The following is a 20,073-nucleotide window of genomic DNA, read 5'->3' as shown; positions in this document are numbered from 1 at the left end:
GGTGGGACAACCAGACAGGAAGTAGAGGCGGGTCAAAGAGAACAGGAGAATTCTGGGAAGGAGAAAACCCATTCCTCCCGAGTTCTGTGCAGACACTGAAGAAGCAGGATGTGACCTGCCCCGTTGAAAAAGGTACCGAGCCATGTGGCTAACATAGATAAGAATAATGGGCTAATATAAGTAATAAGAGCTAATAAGAAGCCTGAGCTAATGGGCCAATCAGTTTATATCTATGTAGACTCTGTGTGATTTTCTTTGGTACCTAAAGACTGTGGGAACCGAGCAGGACAGAAATCCCAACAAGCAGGCCCTCATGTTACAAGGGTCCTTTATGGTTATGGAGACAATTGAAGCATCAGCTGGTACCAACCAGCTACATAGCTAGAGTGTGTAGTCCCTCGCTGTGGTTGCTGTGCACTTTGGAAGATTTGACCCTCTGTATCACGTAAACAGTACTGCATTCTTAACACCATTTCCTGATTTAAGCACTCACTGTGCACCAAGTCTACAACTTGCATTTTGAGATGTTAGACTAATAATAAAATTTCCCTTCACAATTTCACAAGATTCATTCTTACTGGAACATCGTCAGGTCTTTTTTCTTCCCTTAAATGAAAACCTTCCACTTTTTCACTTACAGCTGATAAAACTGTCTTCTCTTCAGCTTCTCTAATTGCCAGCACCACTTCATCCTGGGGCCATCGTTCAGTGAAGTAAGGATTACTTGAACTTAAGCAATGAGAGTATGGAGACGGAATCTGATGGCCCAGATGGCTACCAGTGACTAATGGAGAAAATAATACATGGGAAATTGGCATCCTAGACAAGGCAGTGATTCACATTCTGGAGGGTGTGCAAAGGGGTTCAGGGTTTCACTTCTGAATGCACTGAGAGACTATGGGAGGTTCCAGGCAAAGGAGCAACATGATGGCGAGGACTAATGTGGAAAACAAAGACCATTTAGTTTCTTAAATGCTTCTTTATAGTCTGAGGGCTTTTGTTATTTGAAACAGGGTGTATGCAGAGCAAGCTGGCTTGAAACTCAAAAGATGTGCTGGGATTAAAGGCATCCACCAGCACCACATTTTTATGTATTATCTTATGTAGGATATACAGTAGAAAATATATAAAAATAAAAAACTACCTCAAACTTGAGTCCACAAGTAGTATGCTAGCACTATAGACTTCATCTGCATGATGCCACATGTGTGTGTGTGTGTGTGTGTGTGTACATACACACACACACATATTTATAGTCTTAGAATTTTATTGATCTGGAGAGATACCATGACCACACCAACTCTTATAAAGGAAAAGAGAAAAAATATTTAATTGGGGTGGCTTACAGTTTCAGAAGTTTAGTCCATTATTATGGCAGCATGCAGGCAGACATGGTGCTGGAGAAGGAGCCAAGAGTTCTATAACTTGATCCACAGGCAACAGGAAGAAGACTGAACTGTTGCATTGGGTGTAGCTTGAGCATTGAAGACCTCACCCCCCCCACACACACAGTGACACACTGTAGTAGGAGCCATGGGCTGCGTTCCTGCCACCCGGCTCCTGGCCGCCAGCTAGCTTATGCCCCAAAATAACAACACACAAACTGTATTCGTATAAACACTGCTTGGCCCATTTCTATTCATATATGTAGCATCACGAGGTGTACTTACCGGGAAGATTCTAGCCTATGTCCATCCTGGGTCAGAGCTTCATCGCGTCTGCCCCAGAGAGGAGAGGAAATGGTGTCTGTGCTCACTTCCTCTTTCTCCCAGCATTCTGTTCTGTTTACTCTGCCTACCTAATTTTCTGTCCTATCAGGGCCAAGGCAGTTTCTTTATTTAACCAATGACCTTCCTCCATCATTACACTTCCTCCAAGGTCATACATTCTAATAGTGCCACTCTTTATGAAGGCCTTTTCTTTCAAACCACTACATACAGTGTGTAAAACACACACACACACACATATATCTTAGGGTTCTATTGCTGTGATAAAACACCACGACCAAAAGCAACTTGGGAGTAAACAGTCTACTTCATTTAGACTTTCACATCATAGTTCATCATGGAAAGAACTCAAGCTGGGCAGGAACCCGGAGGCAGGACTGCTGCAGAGACCATGGAGGAGTGCTTACTGGTGCTCAGTGCTTACTCAGACCACATTCTTACATCATCCAGGACCACCTGATGAGGGGTGACACCACCCACAATGAGCTGGGCTCTTCCACATTAATCAAGAAAATGTCCTATAAACTTGCATAAGATTCTTTCCGTCATACTAGGTATTGGGCTCACAATGGATCTAAAATAGAGTGCCCTTCTCCCAAAAACCCATGCTGGGTTAAGGTAATTGTGCAGGGCTCCCAGGACCACAGGCAGTAAGTGTGAAGGCAGTGCCCTGAGCCATGTTTGCTAGGTACAGCAGTGTGCTGGCCGTCAATGTGACACAAGCTAGTGCCCCCACCTTGCTGGCCCGTGGCGCATGTGGTGCATGTTCTGGATTGATGAGAAATGGGGAGGGCCCAGTTCACTGCAGGTTGTGTCACCCCTAGGCTGGTGGCCCTGGTTGCTGTAAGAAAGCAGGTTCAAGACGCTATTAGGCACAAGCCAAACCAGCATTCCTCCATGGCCTCTACATCAGTTCTTCAAGTTTCTGTCTGGAGTTCCTGCCCTGACTGAACTCAGAGACAGAAGTCAAGTCTGGGCAGGAACTCAAGTAACCTGAGAGTTGTAAGATGAAGTAAACTCTTTCCTCCCCCAGCTGCTTTCGGTCATGGTGTCTATCACAGCAATAGACACCTAGCAGATTCAGCAGTTTAACATACCTGGACCCAATTAATCTGTTGGAGACAATGTATGAAAAGTTGTTCAGACTTAATGAAAGCCACTGTTAGAATGTCAAGTATGGGAATGGTGTGTGAATCGGGGAGGGGAGAGGGTAAAGTAACACATGGCAGAGGCTGACAGAGTCCAAATTATATAAGGCCATTGCTAATTTTATTAACTTATATAATGTGTGAATCTAGAATTAAAACTACAAGTTTTCTACAAATCAACAAGAAAATACAAATACCCTATATTAATCAGGACAAATACAATTATCTTAAACAAGAAAGGGACTTTATTGGCTCACAAACTTTAAAGTCCAGAGGTAGGGCAGGCTTTAGGCACAACTGGATCTAGGGCCTCCAGAAAAATGACATCAAAACTTAGTTTTTCACCATCTCTGCTAGCCTCTGAGTTTCTCCTCAGAGACTTTCTCCACATAGGAAAAGTGCAGGCTCCTGTCGTCCTTGGGTCTCCAGTGTCTCCAAAACCTTCTTTCCAGGATTTGCTGTTCTCTTGAGCACTCTCCTTAGCCTGCTTCAGATTGATGCCCGCTGTTTAATCACTGTGGCTAGTGTGACTCGGGAGACGAGCCTGGTCATGTGCTCACCAAAGCCATATGGAATGGGTTAACCACAAGAAATAGGGATACTGTTGTCATAAATGAGGAAAGAGATGCTGAACAAACACAGATACCCACATAACCCAGTACAAAGGCAATAGAAGCATGAATGAACAATCCTCCGGAAATTATAAATGACCAACTTCACTATTCGTCAGGGAAATGCAAATAGGTTTCTTCTCTCTCCTTTTCCCAAACAGATAAGGGCTGTCCAGTGTGGGTAAGGCGGCTCTGTGGGCAATGAGTACTCTACAGAGGTGAAGACTCTACAGCTATCTGTCAGAAGATGGAGGAGAGTGTCAGGCAACAAGTGCCTTACAGCCAGCCATCCACCTTCCAGGAGTATGAAGACCAGAATATATAAGACAAAGATGTCTTAAAATTCATAATAATCCCGTTTATTTAAAGGGTGTCCACATTTCTGTATATTCACATGGAAATGTGCACAAACTGTACTAGGATGTACAGTAAACTGGAAAATGGAACTGACCTGGGAAAATGGTCTTACATTTGTCTCTCTTATGATGTTAATGTAGTCATTTATACTTTCATAATTAGAACAAAGGAAGAAAAGAACAAGACCAAAACAGGACATAAAACAGCCAATGAACAAAAAAAAAATGTTCCTTCTTACTAATAAAGGCGCACATGCACGCGTGCACACACATACATGCATGCACACACACAAAGAAAAAAGAAAATGATAAAAAGACCTGGTCTGTAAGACGAGCAAAACCTTTTCAGGCTGCAGTACTGTCAGGAGAGCAGGCAAACAGGCGTTCTTGCTATTAATGGAGTTATTGGTCCAACTTTTAAAGTTGTATTTCCTCAAAAATGTCAAATATGTACTTCCTGACCCAATGAATTCATTTCTAGTTATTTGTGTTAAAGGGACAACTACATAGGTAGTAGAATCTATGTTTATGGATAGCAACTGTATCTGTTATGCATAAAGAACCTACAAACCCATCAGTAGAGATGGGTTAGATGGACTGCAAAGGAATACTATAACTATGGAAAATGCCTACAGCAGTGGGGGAGGGAAAACCAGTCTCTCTACAGTAGATGGAGCTATGTAACGACCTCAGGTCTGTTGAGGATTAAAGCAGAGTAAGGCACTTTAGTTGGTGCCTGTACTCAATCCAAGACTGTTATTTTAAAGGTGTTTGCTTAAACGTGTATAGAGCTAAATTTGGAAGGACAATAAACCAGATTACCACCATTTCTGGCTAAATCTGATGTCTTTTTTCATCTTTTGTTTCTGCGTTGTGGAAAATTTAAATGGGTATATATAATAACTTTCAAGTTTATTAAACTTGTACTGCCATCTTTTTGTTTTTTTTTTTTAAATTTGGTTTTTTGAGACAGGGTTTCTCTGTGTAGTCCTACTCCTTGCTGTCCTGGAACTCACTCTGTAGACCAAGTTTGCCTTGAACTCACAAACAACCACCTACCTCTGCCTCTGGAGTGCTGGAATTAAAGGTGTGCACCACCACCCTGGCTAAGACCATCACTCTTCACAGAATAAGCAAGCAAACAAACAAACTAGCCTGTGGAATCCACAGAACTAGGTTTGTGTTGCAGTTCTAAGTGGCCATTTCCAAGTCACAAGTTCCGAGATTGTTGGGTCTTGTTTTCCTAGTCCACAACTCTAGATGATTAAGTACTCCAAGCATGTTTAGCATGCACATTCTCTCAGAACAGGCACCCTCCCCGAAGCTCACACGAATCTAAGACAGGCTGCTAATGGTCAAACATCTGTGAATATAAAATCACCAGACACCCTGTTGGGCCCATTAGTGTGCATGCCTTCACAGAAGTGCTCACATGTTAATCAGAAAGGTGTTGGCTAGGCTGCTGCTTGCCACCTGCTCATGTCTACTTCATCAGACTGGGTACCCCCAAATTATGATGATCTGTGTGGGGACAGTTCTGAAGACAGCAATCACTACCTGTTACTGTAAATTATCTGTCTAGTGGAGACTTACGCCTAGCCAGAGTCAGTTAAATATACATCCCACTGCTTTCCTTTTCCTTTATACCATGAGGGGTTTTAGACCAGTCCTTTGTCTGAAATTCCTTCCCAACAGATACACAAGGGTCAGAGCCAGAAAGACAACACCTATCTGCCAACTCTAGTACCGCCTTTTCTGTGCTTCCACTCTACCAAATCTACCCCTAAAATTGCTAAGTCTGGCGTTCCACCCTATTACCTACTCTGTCATCCCAGCAGTCATCAAATGTGCCACCTCAGAAACCTACTGGGAAAGAACCAGCCATAAACAAATAAGGAACACGATTCCAGGTCATGCTACCTTAGAGCAGAGGTGTTTACAGCTTTATTGGACATTAAAGTGTTTCCTCTCAGCCACAGAGAAAAGACCCAAACACAAGTCCCTACCTTTCTTGTATAACTTAAAAATACATTATAGCATTACTACATATTTATACTTCAATAAATCTTAATCTATAAAGCACGTTTTTCAGAATTGTTATCCGAAATCTATGAACAAGCTTCATTCTGCCTCATTCACCAGCTGCACTGCATTTAGAACTGTTTTCAATAACTCACGCAAAAATCTCACTTTTCAGTTTAAAATTCAACCAAGTACCAGATATAACCCAAATTGTTGGAAATATTTGTCCTCCTGTGGATCATTTTCCATGTAATGACGCCTGTCTTACATAAAAACAAACAAACAAACAAAAAACCCACATTTTCTTATCCTCGATGCTTTAACTTCCAGAGTTTGCCACTAAACAGTAGAGCCACAGTACCTGGATTCTTAGCCAGGTATACAGAATCCTACTACTAAAATGTGTTACACTTAATGTTTTTTTTAAAAAATGTGTTAAGACTGTAAATTAAAAAATTCAATCAATTCTGCCAGTTAATAAAACTAGTTATTCATAGCCTAGTTATTTATTTTTAAAGGTCCATTCAACTTAACGTGTAGTTATAACTACAATACTACTAGAAATTACATTTGGATTTTTAAGATTCAAAACTGTTTAAACTAATAGAGGGTATCTTGAGCTCACCTCTGAAAAGTGCGAAGAGCTGACTAGCTAGCTTTCTGAGCTGACCTCCCTCCAAACACAACACACTGCTAAGAGAACTAAACTCTGGGAATCTCAGAGTGACCTGGGAATGCTGACGGGGAAACCCCTGTGACTTACAGTGGAACAAATACCTACCTGCTGACAGTAGGATCACAGTACCTAGCACAGTGCATTGTCGGTAAAATGTTCAGTAACAAATGCATGGCTGTTTTAGCCTGGTATTCAACCCTTTTGTACCAAAGGAATAAGAAGAGCAAACCTGATATTGTTGCCCTCCCCTCAAGGAGTTTTCTATACCCTTAACTAGGATGAGAGCAAAATGAGTTAGACTGGAGATTTTCTAAAAGCCACATCATCTAAGTGCCTAATTTTACATCTGCCTTTCAACACCAGCATTCTTCCTTAGTGTAATATTTATCTTCACTTTACAAGTGCTATTTTTACATAGGAAACTCTCTTCATTAGTAAGATGCCCACAACTTAGATAAAATCAGTTTTTTTGTTGTTTTTTGTTGTTGTTGTTGAAGTTTTCCTAAGGAAAGATGCCTGTATGTAACTGAAACACTTCAGTGTGTAACTTGTCCAGTTTTCCCTCACTCTTTAAAATTCTGCCACCATCACTCATCTGAGATCTTAAGGCGCATTTAACATTGAGGCTTTGACTAGCCTTTATCTTCTAGTTTCCCCAAATATACTCAAACTGAACAAAAGGAAACTAAATGTTCAAAGATGTTTTTCAATGATGGGCTTTTAGATTTTACAATTCTTACATTGCCTTTTAAAATAGAAAGGTATGTATTCTTATAAAACAACATTCCAATGACCAACACAGAAATAAACTCTTTGTCTGAAAAAGGAAATTGTTAAGAAAGGGACAAAGAATTAGGTAGCTCATTACTTGGGAGAAAAGAGAATATAAATATCACATGGAAATTTTAGGTATTAATACCTGAATTATTTAAAATTTCAGTTTTTAGGCCTAACAGCATTTCTTTCGAGATAATAATGATGAAGATTTTTTTTTTGTATCTCCCAGTGGATTTTCTCAGTCAACAGGGAAAAAAACTTTTCTCTATCACTTCATGTTTTTAATTGTCTTCATTTCTGAAGAAAAAGACCTGAGTGCTCATTGTTTCCCCCTAATTTCTTAAACTTTCACAACATTCAAAAGTTTTTCTGCATTGTGTCGTCTCTGATGTCTAAAAAGGTTTGAGCTCTGACTATAGGACTTTCCACACTGAACACATTCATAAGGTTTCTCCCCAGTGTGGATTCGCTGATGATTAATGAGCCCAGAATTCTGGCTGAAGGCTTTCCCACACTCAAGACACTTGTAAGGTTTCTCCCCAGTGTGGACTCGCTGGTGCTGCACAAGGATGGAGCTTCTGCTGAAGGCTTTTCCGCACTCGACACATCCGTAAGGCTTCTCCCCACTGTGGATTCTCTGGTGAAGAATAAGGGCTGAGCCCTGGCTGAAGTGTTTTCCACATTCGTCACATATGTGCTGTTTCTTTCGAGAGGGATTTCTCTTTCTTTCAAATCTGCCCTTGGGTAAACAGGTTTCTCCATATTTAAAAATCTGAGGAACACCTATATTAAGAGTGCCAGGAACTTCCTGAGATCCCACAGCGGAAGCAATCTCCTGCTTTGGAGCCAGCGCTCCATTTTCTGTCCTGACATCATCATCTGAAATAAAAGAAAATACAAGTATCACTCAGTTCCTACTTGAAGAGAAAAGAACTTGAATGGGAAAAAAAAAATGGTTATTTGTTGTTGAGACAAGGTCTCACTATGTAGCCACGGCCAGCCTGGAACTTGCTATGTATATACTAATTCAGCCTACCTCTGCCTCCTAATGTTGGCATTAAAATTATGCACCACCATGCCTGGCAAAAAAACAAACAAACAAAACAAAACAAAAAGTTGTTCATGAACTAAAACAAACAAACCCGTACACATCTATGAATATATGAGGCTGACAATTCTCAATAAAGGAAAGGGGGGTGAGGCCAGTGAGCCACTGCCTGACAACAAAACGACACACAAGGTCTTATCTGATCTAGTTTGTTTGTTTTATTTTATTTATTTTGTTTGTTTTTTCATTTTTTAAGACAGGGTTTCTCTGTGCATCCCTGACTGTCCTGAAATTCATTCTGTAGACCAGGGTGGCCTCAAACTCAGATCCAACAGCCCCTATCTCCCAAATGCTGGGATTAAAGGTGTGCGCTGGTTTTATCTAAATTTAACATAGGGGCTAGAGAGATTGCTCAGTCATGAGGAGCACATGGCCCTTCAGAGGACCCAAGTTCAGTTCCAGCACCCACACTGGGAGGCTCACAACCACCATCACAACTCCAGGTCTAGGGGGTCCAACTCCTCTTCTGAACTCTCTGGGCAACTGAACAAATGACATACATACATATACATACATACACACACATACATACACACATACATGTAATACACACACATAAAATTTTCTAAATAGAACATAGTCAAAAAGGTGACAGGTTATAAAACAAAAGTGAAAAATCAAACTGATATGGCTAGGTCTGAAGGAAACTTCGGGAGGAAAAATGATGGCCATTAGGAAACAGTTTTTAAGAGATTATATCAAAATGAAGGAATAACAAAAAGAAGGTGTCAAACAACAGCTGCTGCTGAAATAAATTAATGTGTCACAATCAATACTGAACTCAAAGCAGAACAGAGTCCTGATAAGAAGTCGAGAACTGGGTGTGGTGGCACATTCCTTAGACTCCAGTACCCAGAGGAGGCAGGCGTCTTCAGACCAGGCAGAGACAAAGACTCAAACAAACAAAAATACAAAACAAAACAAAACAAAAAAACCCAGAATAAATAAAACCAAAAACAGCCAAGGATGACCTGAGGCAGCCTATGTTAACTAAAGCCGACACTCAGAGCTTCAATACAGCCAGGGATGACCTGAGGCAGCCTGTGTTAACTAAAGCCGACACTCAGAGCTTCAATACAGCATAATGAAAAGTCTGCATTAAAGAAGCTCGCCCCAATTTGCTATTTGTCACAGCAGGCAGAAACACTGTTCCTTGTAAATCTGAGTGAGATGTGTCTAGAAAAAAGCCTTGGTTTTACAGTGGCAGCACTGCCTACTCACGGGCAGAGGAGAGAGCAAGACTCACCCACAGTCCCCTGAAGCTTAGGCCACACAGCATAACAGGGACTACGGTGAGCAGCAGCACTCGAGAGTGGCCGGGGGGAGCCACCATGGGAAAGTCAGCGGGAAAGCAGGGGGGAGGGAGACCCAAGGGCCCAAAGGGTTAATGCGGCTTAGCTACTTGAAAAGTCAAGTATGAAGGGCAAATGAGGACCTGTGACATGAAATAAATGGAACTCTCTGAACGTGAAAGCGGCTAGACTGCTCAAATGAGGCCAACCATGGAAAGCCATCCCAAAATTTAGGAAGGGAACAGCTTTGACCCATGAAAGTACACCTCTGAAGAGCACACTGAACAACATCCCACGAGCTAGGGAAAACTACAATAGTGAGCGGATCGCACCTCTGCCTCAGGTCTGATTTACAGTACCATCCCCTCACACAGGAAGAAAACCTGCTCATGTCCTCATGTGTGGCAAACCAACATTATCTCCATCTACCTCAGAGACTGACGCACTCTCAAACAAACTTCCTACAAACAAAACGCCAACACAGCAAGTTTAGTATCCTAGGGCATATAAACAAGTACACAGCATTAAGTGCCAGGATACTGGAAACAAAAAAATCTGAATTATAACAATTATACTTTGATATTTCTGCATTTAAGCCATATTATAGCTTGGGAGCCTAGTTTGAATAAATACTTAGGAAAAAGTAAAGAGTTTACCCTCGTCTCATTTCTGAGGTTTTTATTTTTATTTTTTAAGTTCTAGAGGGCTGCAGAGATGATTCAGTGCTTAAGAGCACATACAGTTCTTGCAAAAAAGCAGAGTTCAGCTCCCTGCACCCTCACTGGGCTCATTACCCACCGACAGCTCCAGGGATCCAGTGCTCTCCCCTGCCCTGAGACCTGCACGCACATGCACAACCTCACACACAAGCACACATACTTTTGATTTAAAAGATCTTTTTAAAAAGCTTCTTAAGGGGTCTGCAGAGATGGCCCAGTGGTTGAGCACTGTCTGCTCTTCCAGAGGACCCAGGTTTAATCCCCTGCACCCACAGGGCAGCTCACAACCATCTGTAACTCCAGCTCCAGGGGGTCTGACTTCCTCTTCTGAGTTCCAAGGGCACCTAGCATGCACATGCTACAGACACACATGAGGGCAAAACACCCATACACATAAACTAAATTAAAATATGGGGGGAAGGGGGCTGGAGAGATGGCTCAGAGGTTAAGAGCACTGCCTGCCCTTCCAAAGGTCCTGAGTTCAATTCCCAGCAACCACATGGTGGCTCACAACCATCTGTCTGGTGCCCTCTTCTGCCCTGCAGGCATACACACAGACAGAATATTGTATACATAATAAATAAATAAATATTAAAAAAATATGGGGGGAAAGTTTCTTAATTAAAAAGGGGTAAAATATTGAGACAAAAAAACCAGAAATAGCTGAAATCTTAGAAAAGTAATTCAAGTAATAAAATAAAAAGGTTGAAGGAGACTTCCAGTAAGTTCACCGTATTAATACAGTTAGGCAGGAGCCAAGAACAAGAGAGCACAATGCAGACGGCAGACAAGCAGTGGCATGTGTGATCAGACATGGTCTACAGGCGCTGGCGCAGAGTCAGGCAGGCCGAAGCCCCAGTATGGGCAGTCGTCATGAAAGAAAAGCTAGAGATGCTAAAACCGAGGAGTGAAAACTCCCGAGGCCATTGAGTCGGCCACCAGCAAAGTCAGGCTCTTCACAGCATGGCAATTTCTAAACAGCAGTTTAAAACTGTTTCTCCAAAAAACAAGCAAAGCACTCTGGGAAAGGCCGGCCCCATAGAGTTCTGATCCTCACCACAGTGCCTCAGAGAGCTGAGTTCCCAGGATGCCCACTTGAGCTGGTTCTCCACAGCATCAAGCTCGGAACTTGGTAATCCCTGAGCGTCTTCTTGAGACATCTCTTCTACAAGCACTTCCCGTTTCCGCCGGCGGAGAGAAACCTGAAAACATGGTTTTAGTTTGGTTGAGAAGGAATTTTGATACTAAGCACATAAGAGATACCACAAAAAAATGCAATACAAAGTTCTAGACAGCAGAGCAGTGTTTAACTATGCAGTGTTGTATTTGTTTAACTATGTAAAGATGTGCAGCATCTGTTTATATTATGTAAAGATGTGCTGCTGTTTTACTCTGCCTGCTTAAGGCACCTGACTGGTTTAATAAAAAGCTGAATGGCCAACAGCGAGGGAGGAGGTATAGGTAGAAGGAACTTCTGGGCAGGAGAGTAAGTAGGAAGAGGGATTTAGGCTCAGAGAAGAAAAGGAAACGATAGGGAAACACCAAGGGCCAGTCAGCCAGACAGGAAGGAAGCAAGAAAGTAGGACACACAGAATAAAAAGAAAAGTAAAAAGCCCCATGGCACAACCTAGATGAACAGAAACAGGTTAAGTTAAAGGAGTTAGTGGAACACTCATAATTAATAATGTCTCTGTGTCTTCATTTGGGAGCTGTTTGGCGGCACAAAGAAAATTCCAACTACAGAGCAGCACAGGTATTGCAGAGTGGCAAATGAACAGGAGGGAGGCACAGACATAATTTAACTTAGTCAAATGAAGTTAATCGCAGTTTGTCCACTGACTTGGGAAAAATGAGGCAAACATGCTCACCGGCTGTCCAGGATCATCAAGTTCACTCTCCAAGTCCTCTAGAACGGTCACTGCCTCCTCTCCATTCTCTGGGTGATGTTCTCGAACCCAAGTCTGCAGCTCCTTAGGTAGGATGGCAACAAACTGCTCTAACACTACCAGCTCCAGTATCTGTTCCTTAGTGTGTGTCTCTGGTCTGAGCCACAGGCGGCAAAGTTTTCTGAGCTGGCTCACAGCCTCTCGGGGACCTGGTGAGTCCTGGTATCCAAACTGCCTGAACCGCTGTCGGAAAACCTCTGGGTCAGGGAGATGATTCCAGGAAACGCTCGATCCCTCCTCACCATCAGGGTCCTCTAGTTTCACTCGCAGGATTTTCTCTTCTTCATCTGGATTTGGGATTATAAGTATTGAATCTTCTTCCACCGACTGTGCAGACATCCTGTTACAATCCTTCAAGGAAAGGCAGCCGAGGCAGGATGTAGACCGTACTCACAGAAATACTCTGCTTTCCTCAAAGGTACTCCTAAGGGATAAGAAATAAAAGACACACAAATTACCGAATACCCCAAGATATTTGAAAGCAGCAGAAAAAAAATTGTTTTTACTGTATTAAAAATTTCAATCAATAGTTTATATCGACTGAAATGCTACCACAGGTAGCCAAATCTAGCCTGCTGCCTATAGTAAGAGTAGTGTAAAAACTTACACTAGCCATAGTAAGAGTAGTATAAAAATTTAAATTGCTAAAAGGCATGGAAACATTTTATGATAGGAAAATATGATGTATCTGTCTAGGGCCAGCAAGGTCACTCCATTAGCAAAGGCACCTGCTGCCGAGCCTGATGACTTGACTCTGACAACCAGCATTCCATAGGAGAGAACTTACTTTTTCTGTTATTCTCTGGCCTCCACAAGTGTGACATGATATGTGGAGGCCTACACACACATATACATACACACACATAAAATTAAAAAAATACTTTAAATAAAAAAATGGTAGGCCGGGCGGTGGTGGCGCACGCCTTTAATCCCAGCACTCGGGAGGCAGAGGCAGGCGGATCTCTGTGAGTTCGAGACCAGCCTGGTCTACAAGAGCTAGTTCCAGGACAGGCTCCAAAACCACAGAGAAACCCTGACTCGAAAAAAAAAAAAAAGGTTTATTTTATGTGCACTGGTTTTTGCCTATATGTGTATCTGTGTAAGGGTGTTGGATTCTCTGGAACTGGAGTTACAGGCAGCTGGGAGCTACCATGTGGGTGCTGGGAATTGAACTTGGGACCTCTTGAAGAGCAGTCAGTGCTCTTAACCACTGAGCCATCTCTCCAGCCCTGTATTTTTTAAATTTGTATCCATAAATCATTACATTTAATCATAGTTCAGGCAATAATGGAGAGTTCACAGGGTTCGACAATTTCAGCTAAGATCTAAAGCAACTTAATATTTACTATCTGGCCCTTTCCAGAAAAAGATTGCCAGTCTGTGACATGAAGTCAACAGAAGGTAAATTAATAACCCAAAGAACCCACATAAGACTCTGTCAACTGCAGTGTTCTCCAGATGTTCTGAACCCTTGGGGTTGAAGAATTGGTTCAGCAAGTAAGAAGGCTTATTGCCCTTGGAGAGGACCCAGATTTGATTCCAGCACCCCAGAACTCTCTTCTGGCCTCCTTAGGCACCAGGCAACACATGGTACACGTATACATAAAATAAAAGCTAAATATTCAGAACTGTAGGACACTTAAAACATTTTTTGACATTGATCTTGTGTTTGTACATCTCAGGCAGGTGTGGAAGTTAGAGGACAGCATGCAGGGTTCGTTCCCGTTCTGTGCAGAATCTGGGGTCCAGCACGGGCGGTCAGGCTGGAGCAAGCCCCATACCCACTTTTCTTTTTGTCGTCATAAATCTGGATTAGGAAACAGGTTGACTGTCCGCACCCACCCCCGTGGTTAGAGACTGTATACAAGTACCGTGCAAATCTGCTCTGCTGCTGAGCTACTGCTCAGAATGTGAACACACACGCACACACGAACACACATTATTTCTTTAAAGTTAAAAAAAAAAGCATTGCTTAGGAACGTCTGAAACAAAATATTTGTGAAAATGTTCTGTTCACTAGTAGCTGGTTCTGCTGTCCAGCACCTAGGTGAGGCAAGGCTGTCCTCATTTACATAGCAAAGCTAACTGCGTTGCTGGCTTTTGCCACAGATTCACTTTTACACAGGTCAGTAACGGATCACGTAACACTGGGGAAGAAACTATTTCACATAAAAAGCAAATGGCATTTAGGCATCCATCACAACATACATGCACTTAAACTTACAGCGACAGTTCATCCCCTGCAGCAAATGCTATGGGAAAAAGCACTCACAACTTCTCACGGTGGCCTGGAGTCTTTTTCCTTAAATAGCTTCCCCTAGCTTTTCCTTTGGGGAAATCTGTGAGCTACTTTCTCATCCTTTTAGTATTTGCAAAATCATACCGGTGTCACGGTTCACAGCACATTACGAATAATAAGCTTAGCTAGGCAGTGGTGGCGCACGCCTTTAATCCCAGCACTAAGGAGGCAAAGGCAGGTGGATCTCCTTGTTCGAAGCCAGCCTGGTCTATAGAGCGAGTTCCAGGACAGCCAGAGTTACACAGAGAAACCCTGCCTTGAAAAAAAAAAAATAGAGGAAGAATAACCTTTACAGCCACTATTTATTTAATCAGAGCCAAGAATATAAAAAACAGAAACTTAAGAAAACCTTACTGAAACCTGTCAAGGTGAAGACAAAGAATCAGAAAACACCGTATCAAACAGACAGACCATATAGATCCGTTAAATATTCTTGAGTGGAATGATGGCCTGATAGCAAAATCCAAGTTATTTGTTCCTATTCCTGGACCCGACCCTATCAACGGCTCAAACATTTCTACGTAATAGAAAAATTGCTTTTTCTCCTATTTTGTACTGCACCAGGCTCGTGGGACGAGGAGGAACGCCGTTGAGCACCTGGCGGGATCCTGGTCTTCAAAGACCTCCCGCCTCACAGCGCCGAGCCCAGCCAGCCCCAGTAACTCTGGCCGATGTCCTCTTCCCAGCAACCACCGCGAAGGGCCGCAGAGGCCCCACAACACCCCACTACCCAGGACTGGCGTTTCCGTCCTGCACCGGCGGGACTACAAATCCCAGAAGGCCGTGCGCGAGAACGACCGGATCCCACCTCGGCTTGAGCGATTCCCAGAACCCTCCGCGAGTCGATAGAGCCTCGAAATAGAACAAAACCGGTCGGTGGGGGAGGGGAGGACATGACGGCGAGGACGGGGGCGCTGGGGTTCTGCGGACACCCGAAGTACGGCAAGCCGCCGCCGCCGCCCTTCCGCCGCGGCCTTCTCCGCGCACGCCCGAGACGCCGAACGACGCCGGTCGCTGTCCGACCGCCCCGCCCCGCCCCGCCCAGCGCCCCTGCTCGAACCCTGCTCCGCACGCCGCTGACCTCTGGCTCGGGACCCACCGCAGCCTCGCCGTCCCGGGCAGACGCTGCGCCGTCGCTCACAGCCTCTTCCCACAAGCCCCCGGCGCGCCCGGCTTCCGGTCCGCAGGACTGGGGGCGGGGGTATTGGGGGGGCAGACGAAGCCCCGAGTTGCCATGGGGACGCGCGGCAAGCGGGGGAGGTGCGGCTTGATGACAATGGCCGCATTGAAGCCGAGCTTGGCCTTGCGCCTCTGCCGGAGTGGGCTCTGCTCTCTGTTCCACTCGACGAGAAGGAAAGGGGAGCAAGAGGAAGGTGGGCGGCAGTTTCCCGAGTGTCCCACACTCCTCGTAGGAGCCCTCTGAAGTAACTAAGGGAAGTGAACATTTCTGAAAGCCTGTCACAGTCGGGCCAGGCACAGTTGCTCTCTCTTGTGTAAGTCTTCTTTACCCTCACATCCTATAGTGCAGGAACTTTTGACTATTCCCGCTTCAGGGCCGAAAGTAGGAAGGTTTGCACCTAAACATGGCTCAAACTGTTGTCTCCCACTAGCTGTGTTACAAAAATGACCTCAAGTTATCAAAGAAAACAGATGAGACTAGCTGCGAACTTCGGCTAGTAGTCACAGGGAATTTGTAGAATCTACGCATGCTTTTTATTTCATGCCACAAAGCAGCTGCAGGTGTAATCAATCGGAGCGCCTCATTCCCCGATTTAAAGTCCAGTGTATCTCAGCTACCTTAACTATGACACCAAAATGTGTTCCACTGCCCGGCAGGTCGACTATAGTCTGTTGCTTGCTTTTCCCCTTTGACTATGACTAGGGCTTATTGTGGAGCCTAAGCCTCTCTGGCCAATGTTCGTCCCCACATGCTTAGGGGCATTCTTAGAAGTGATCGCATTACATAGTTTTGCTTAGAAAGTACTGTGAAGGTCTCTGTCCTGGTTTCCACAGCCACCCCCACCTAGTCTCAGGATGCCGGCTGGTACACAGAAAACTCAGTACAATTTCTTTGAATAAGTGAATGAATTGCTAGCTGGTCACATTGCAACCTTTGCTAGGTCACATGTTAAGTCTCAGAAATGGCACAAAAGAGCCCTGTTTTGGAAAGCCTTGCAGACCATTTAAAAGATCCCAAGCTTTGCATCATTGTCTCATTCCGGAAAGGGCCTCTGCGAAGTGTCCTGGCCTCTGCTCGGGTAGTGAATGGGAACAGTAAACAAGCAGCTGGCCACACAGCAAGCGCTCACCTTCCTACAGCCCCTGCTAAGGCCTTCCTTCACTGTGAGGCTTTTGTCCAGCAGTTCACTCGCTTTTGCCTCAAGCCAGGATCCAGCTTGGCTGCTCCCTGCCGCCTTTCGAGCCTACTGTTTTGTTTCTTTAAGAGATTTTATAGCAAATTAATCTTGAAAAACAAAAAGAAAAAACATACTCAAGTAAAAATGTGGCATTTTGTAATCTGCTTCGCCTCTTGACTCCATTCTCAGTTTTAAAGTGGGGACCAGTGAGAATTGCCTCGCAGCACCTCTTCTTTGAAGGCACTCACTTTAGAAAACTGTCATCTCAAGCCCTAGTATGAGGGCTTCTTTCTAGAATCATATCCCTGGTCTTCTTAAAGATCTAGTCAAACTGGGGCAGACTGGAGCTGGAGAACCCATAGCTCAGTTCCCAGATCACAACCAAGTATAACGCAGCTCTAGGGGATCCAACAACCTCTTCTGTCTCCATCACACTTGCACAGACATAGCATCTTGCTGGACAGCGGTGGCTCACACCTTTAGTTTCTCCTCCGTCTCTCCCTCCCTCCCTCTCCCGATCTCTGCCTCTTGTTTGTGGGTCAAATGTAAGCACTCAGCTACTGCTCCACCATCATGGCTGCCTGCCAAATTCCTTACCATGATGGCCATCAACTCTACTGCCCCCTGGAACCCTAAGCCCCAAATGAAATGTTTTCTTTTATAAATGAAGTGGTGTGCACGCCTTTAATCCCAGCACTCAGGAGACAGAGGCAGGTGGATCTGTAGGTTCGAAGCCAGCCTGGTCTACAGAGCTGGATCTAAGACAGAGAAACCCTGTCTCAGAAAAACAGCAAAAAAGTTAGCTTGGTCATGCTGCTTTGCCACAGCAGTAGAAAAGTAACTAAAGCAGGCTAGCAAGACAAAAGTTCCCGCAGCATTGCAGAGCCTCCTGGACTCAGGTGAATCTCAGTAGTCAAATCGTGGGCGGAGCTGCACCAGCAAAGGTTCAGGTCCTGACCACAGGCCCACCCCTCTGTCTTTTCTGTTAGAAGCTCAGCAGGCTCTTCAGGACTTGGAGAAGGCATGTTGATGACTCTTAATTTTGCAGACATTCTGCCTGGCAAATAGCTCAGGGCTGTAAAGGCTTCTTCCTGAGGATATGGGAATCTCCTTACAGATTGTCCGAAAGCACACTAAAGATAGAAATGGAAGCAAGACAACACAATTTCCTCTTCCAACCAAACAACTAAGATCAGAAACAAGACTACAGAAGTGCTGCCCCCGTCCTTAATATCAATCTCTTTCAAAGACACCTTTCTTAAGACAGCCAAGGAGCTAAGACTCATTGACTCATACATGTGAGTGATATCCAGCTTCTGGAAAAGCCTTGCCCAGAGGGTGATGAAATGGCAATAGGAGATTAGCCAGGACTGCAAAGGATCTGCCAGAGAACAGGAACAAGAAAAGACTAAGAAAAGCGCTGTCCCTGGAGCAGGTTCAAAGAGACCAAAGAAATGGCCTCATGGGAAAAGACTTTTGGGTGGATTTTTCAACTCCTGGTAACTGTTAAAACTATTATTTATGGGGTATACAATCCAGGCCTTGTGCAGGGTAGGCAACTTTCTACCTCGGAGCTCTCTCCAGCCCCAATGATATTATTGTGATGCTACATGAACCATTTTTAAAAGCAATCACATATTCCTCATCTTAATGTATTCTGATTTGTATTGTCTTTTATTTCTCATTTTGAGCATCATTATATTTACTTGACTATTACTCTACTGTAGAATACTCAATTTCTATCTGATTTTCTCGATTACAAATACTGCCTGCAGGTACATTTTCATGAACACACACTTCTTCTCCTTTAAGATTAGGGCTTCAAGTATATACCAGTGCAACTGCATATTGGGATCAAAAGAGAGTATTTTATCAAATACACGTCTTGTATTTTATCAAACAAATTATAAAACAGAGCACCAATCATAGTGTTACTAGCAACACAGTAATTTGCCAGGACAACAGTTTCTGCATGCATTCCTTTGCTAATAATAAAAAGGAAGACCATTTTAGTTTATGAATCACTAGTAATCAAATATTAAAAACTGGACAGTGTAAACAGAGCCTGCTTTCTCTTTTTCCAGCTGCCCAGACCCAAATAATCACACAGAAACTATATTAATTACAACATTGTTTGGCCTACTAGCTTAGGCTTCTTATAACTAACTCTTACATCTTAAATAAACCCATTTCTGTTATTTTGTGTATCACCAAGAGGCTGTGGCCTAACAGTAAGGTTACCATGCATCTTTCTGCTTTGGCAGCTACATGGTGTCTCCTTGACTACACCTACTTTCTATATGTATCTCTTCCAGCCTGGCTACATTCTGTCCTGCTGTAGGCCAAAGCAACTTCTTTATTAACCAATGGTAATAAAACATATTCATAGAAAACAGAGGGGAGTCCCACATCTCCCCTTTTCTGTCTAAATAAAAAGTTCTAACTTTAATATAGTAAAATTACATATACAAAAAGTTGTCAAGCAAGAATTATAGTTACAATATTTAGTTCATTTATATTCAGCAAATTAAGGAAAATAATATCCTATTTTTGTAAGTCTAAAGTTTTACATTTAATTATCTTTTGTTATAAATAAAACTATAACTATTTGTTCTTCAACTCTGTCAAGACATCTTGCCGCCTGGACAGTCACACAAAGTTCTTCGGTAACATTGAGGCATCCATCTTTAGCCTACAGGCCTATAGTATCTTGCAGACTTTTTAATGAAGCAGAAAAGTTGAAGACCTATTTTTCCTTGTACGGGAAAAGTTCATCGGTTGCTTTATTTTGTATCCTGCAGAATGTCTGGCAGTTTCTTCTGTGAAGCAGGAACCCTGAAGGATCATTATGTCTTTTTGAAAGTTCAGCAGCCACTTTTCCGTGGGTCCTGCATGTCCAGTTTATACAGCATACCATCAAGCAGTCCAGGCAAGAGCAGTTTCTTGCCCGAATAGCTAGCCTTGTCATATTAAAGTCAAATTTCATAATGAGTTTCTTCGATGCCCATCAACCTCTGTGAAGTAATTGGTACTGC

At 43.4% G+C, this 20,073-nt stretch overlaps 1 protein-coding gene across 6 annotated transcripts; it reads right to left on the bottom strand.

The window, feature by feature from the left end:
* Positions 1-5,763: 5,763 nt before the first annotated feature.
* On the bottom strand, positions 5,764-16,007 carry LOC121441884 (zinc finger protein 24). Of its 6 annotated transcripts, none has more exons than XM_041643226.1 (4): positions 15,781-16,007; positions 12,305-12,806; positions 11,494-11,638; positions 5,764-8,196 (listed from the first exon to the last, which is right to left on the bottom strand). In XM_041643226.1, the coding sequence occupies exons 2-4, from the start codon at positions 12,719-12,721 to the stop codon at positions 7,658-7,660; spliced, it is 1,101 nt and encodes a 366-aa protein (XP_041499160.1). In that variant the 5' UTR covers positions 12,722-12,806; positions 15,781-16,007; the 3' UTR covers positions 5,764-7,657. The 6 variants fall into 6 exon arrangements, with proteins under 6 accessions (XP_041499160.1, XP_041499155.1, XP_041499157.1 ...); XM_041643221.1 differs by having other exon boundaries at positions 15,763-16,006; XM_041643223.1 differs by lacking the exon at positions 15,781-16,007 and adding an exon at positions 15,490-15,740.
* Positions 16,008-20,073: the final 4,066 nt, after the last annotated feature.

The sequence above is a fragment of the Microtus oregoni genome, unplaced genomic scaffold (genome assembly GCF_018167655.1).
Source record: "Microtus oregoni isolate MIOR12 unplaced genomic scaffold, Mior012 000082F_ref0000272, whole genome shotgun sequence".
Lineage (NCBI taxonomy): Eukaryota > Metazoa > Chordata > Mammalia > Rodentia > Cricetidae > Microtus > Microtus oregoni.
The sequence above is the reverse complement of the archived record's forward strand: the minus strand, read 5'-3'. Positions and strand labels throughout refer to the sequence as shown.

Coding starts and splice junctions, on each gene's coding strand:
- LOC121441884 (XM_041643226.1), bottom strand. CDS start 12,721: ATGTCTGCACAGTCGGTGGAAGAAGATTCAATACTTATAATCCCAAAT. Junction 11,639..12,304: donor TTGATGATCCTGGACAGCCG/GTGAGCATGTTT, acceptor CCATGTTTTCAG/GTTTCTCTCCGCCGGCGGAA. Junction 8,197..11,493: donor CAGCTCTCTGAGGCACTGTG/GTGAGGATCAGA, acceptor CTTTTATTTCAG/ATGATGATGTCAGGACAGAA.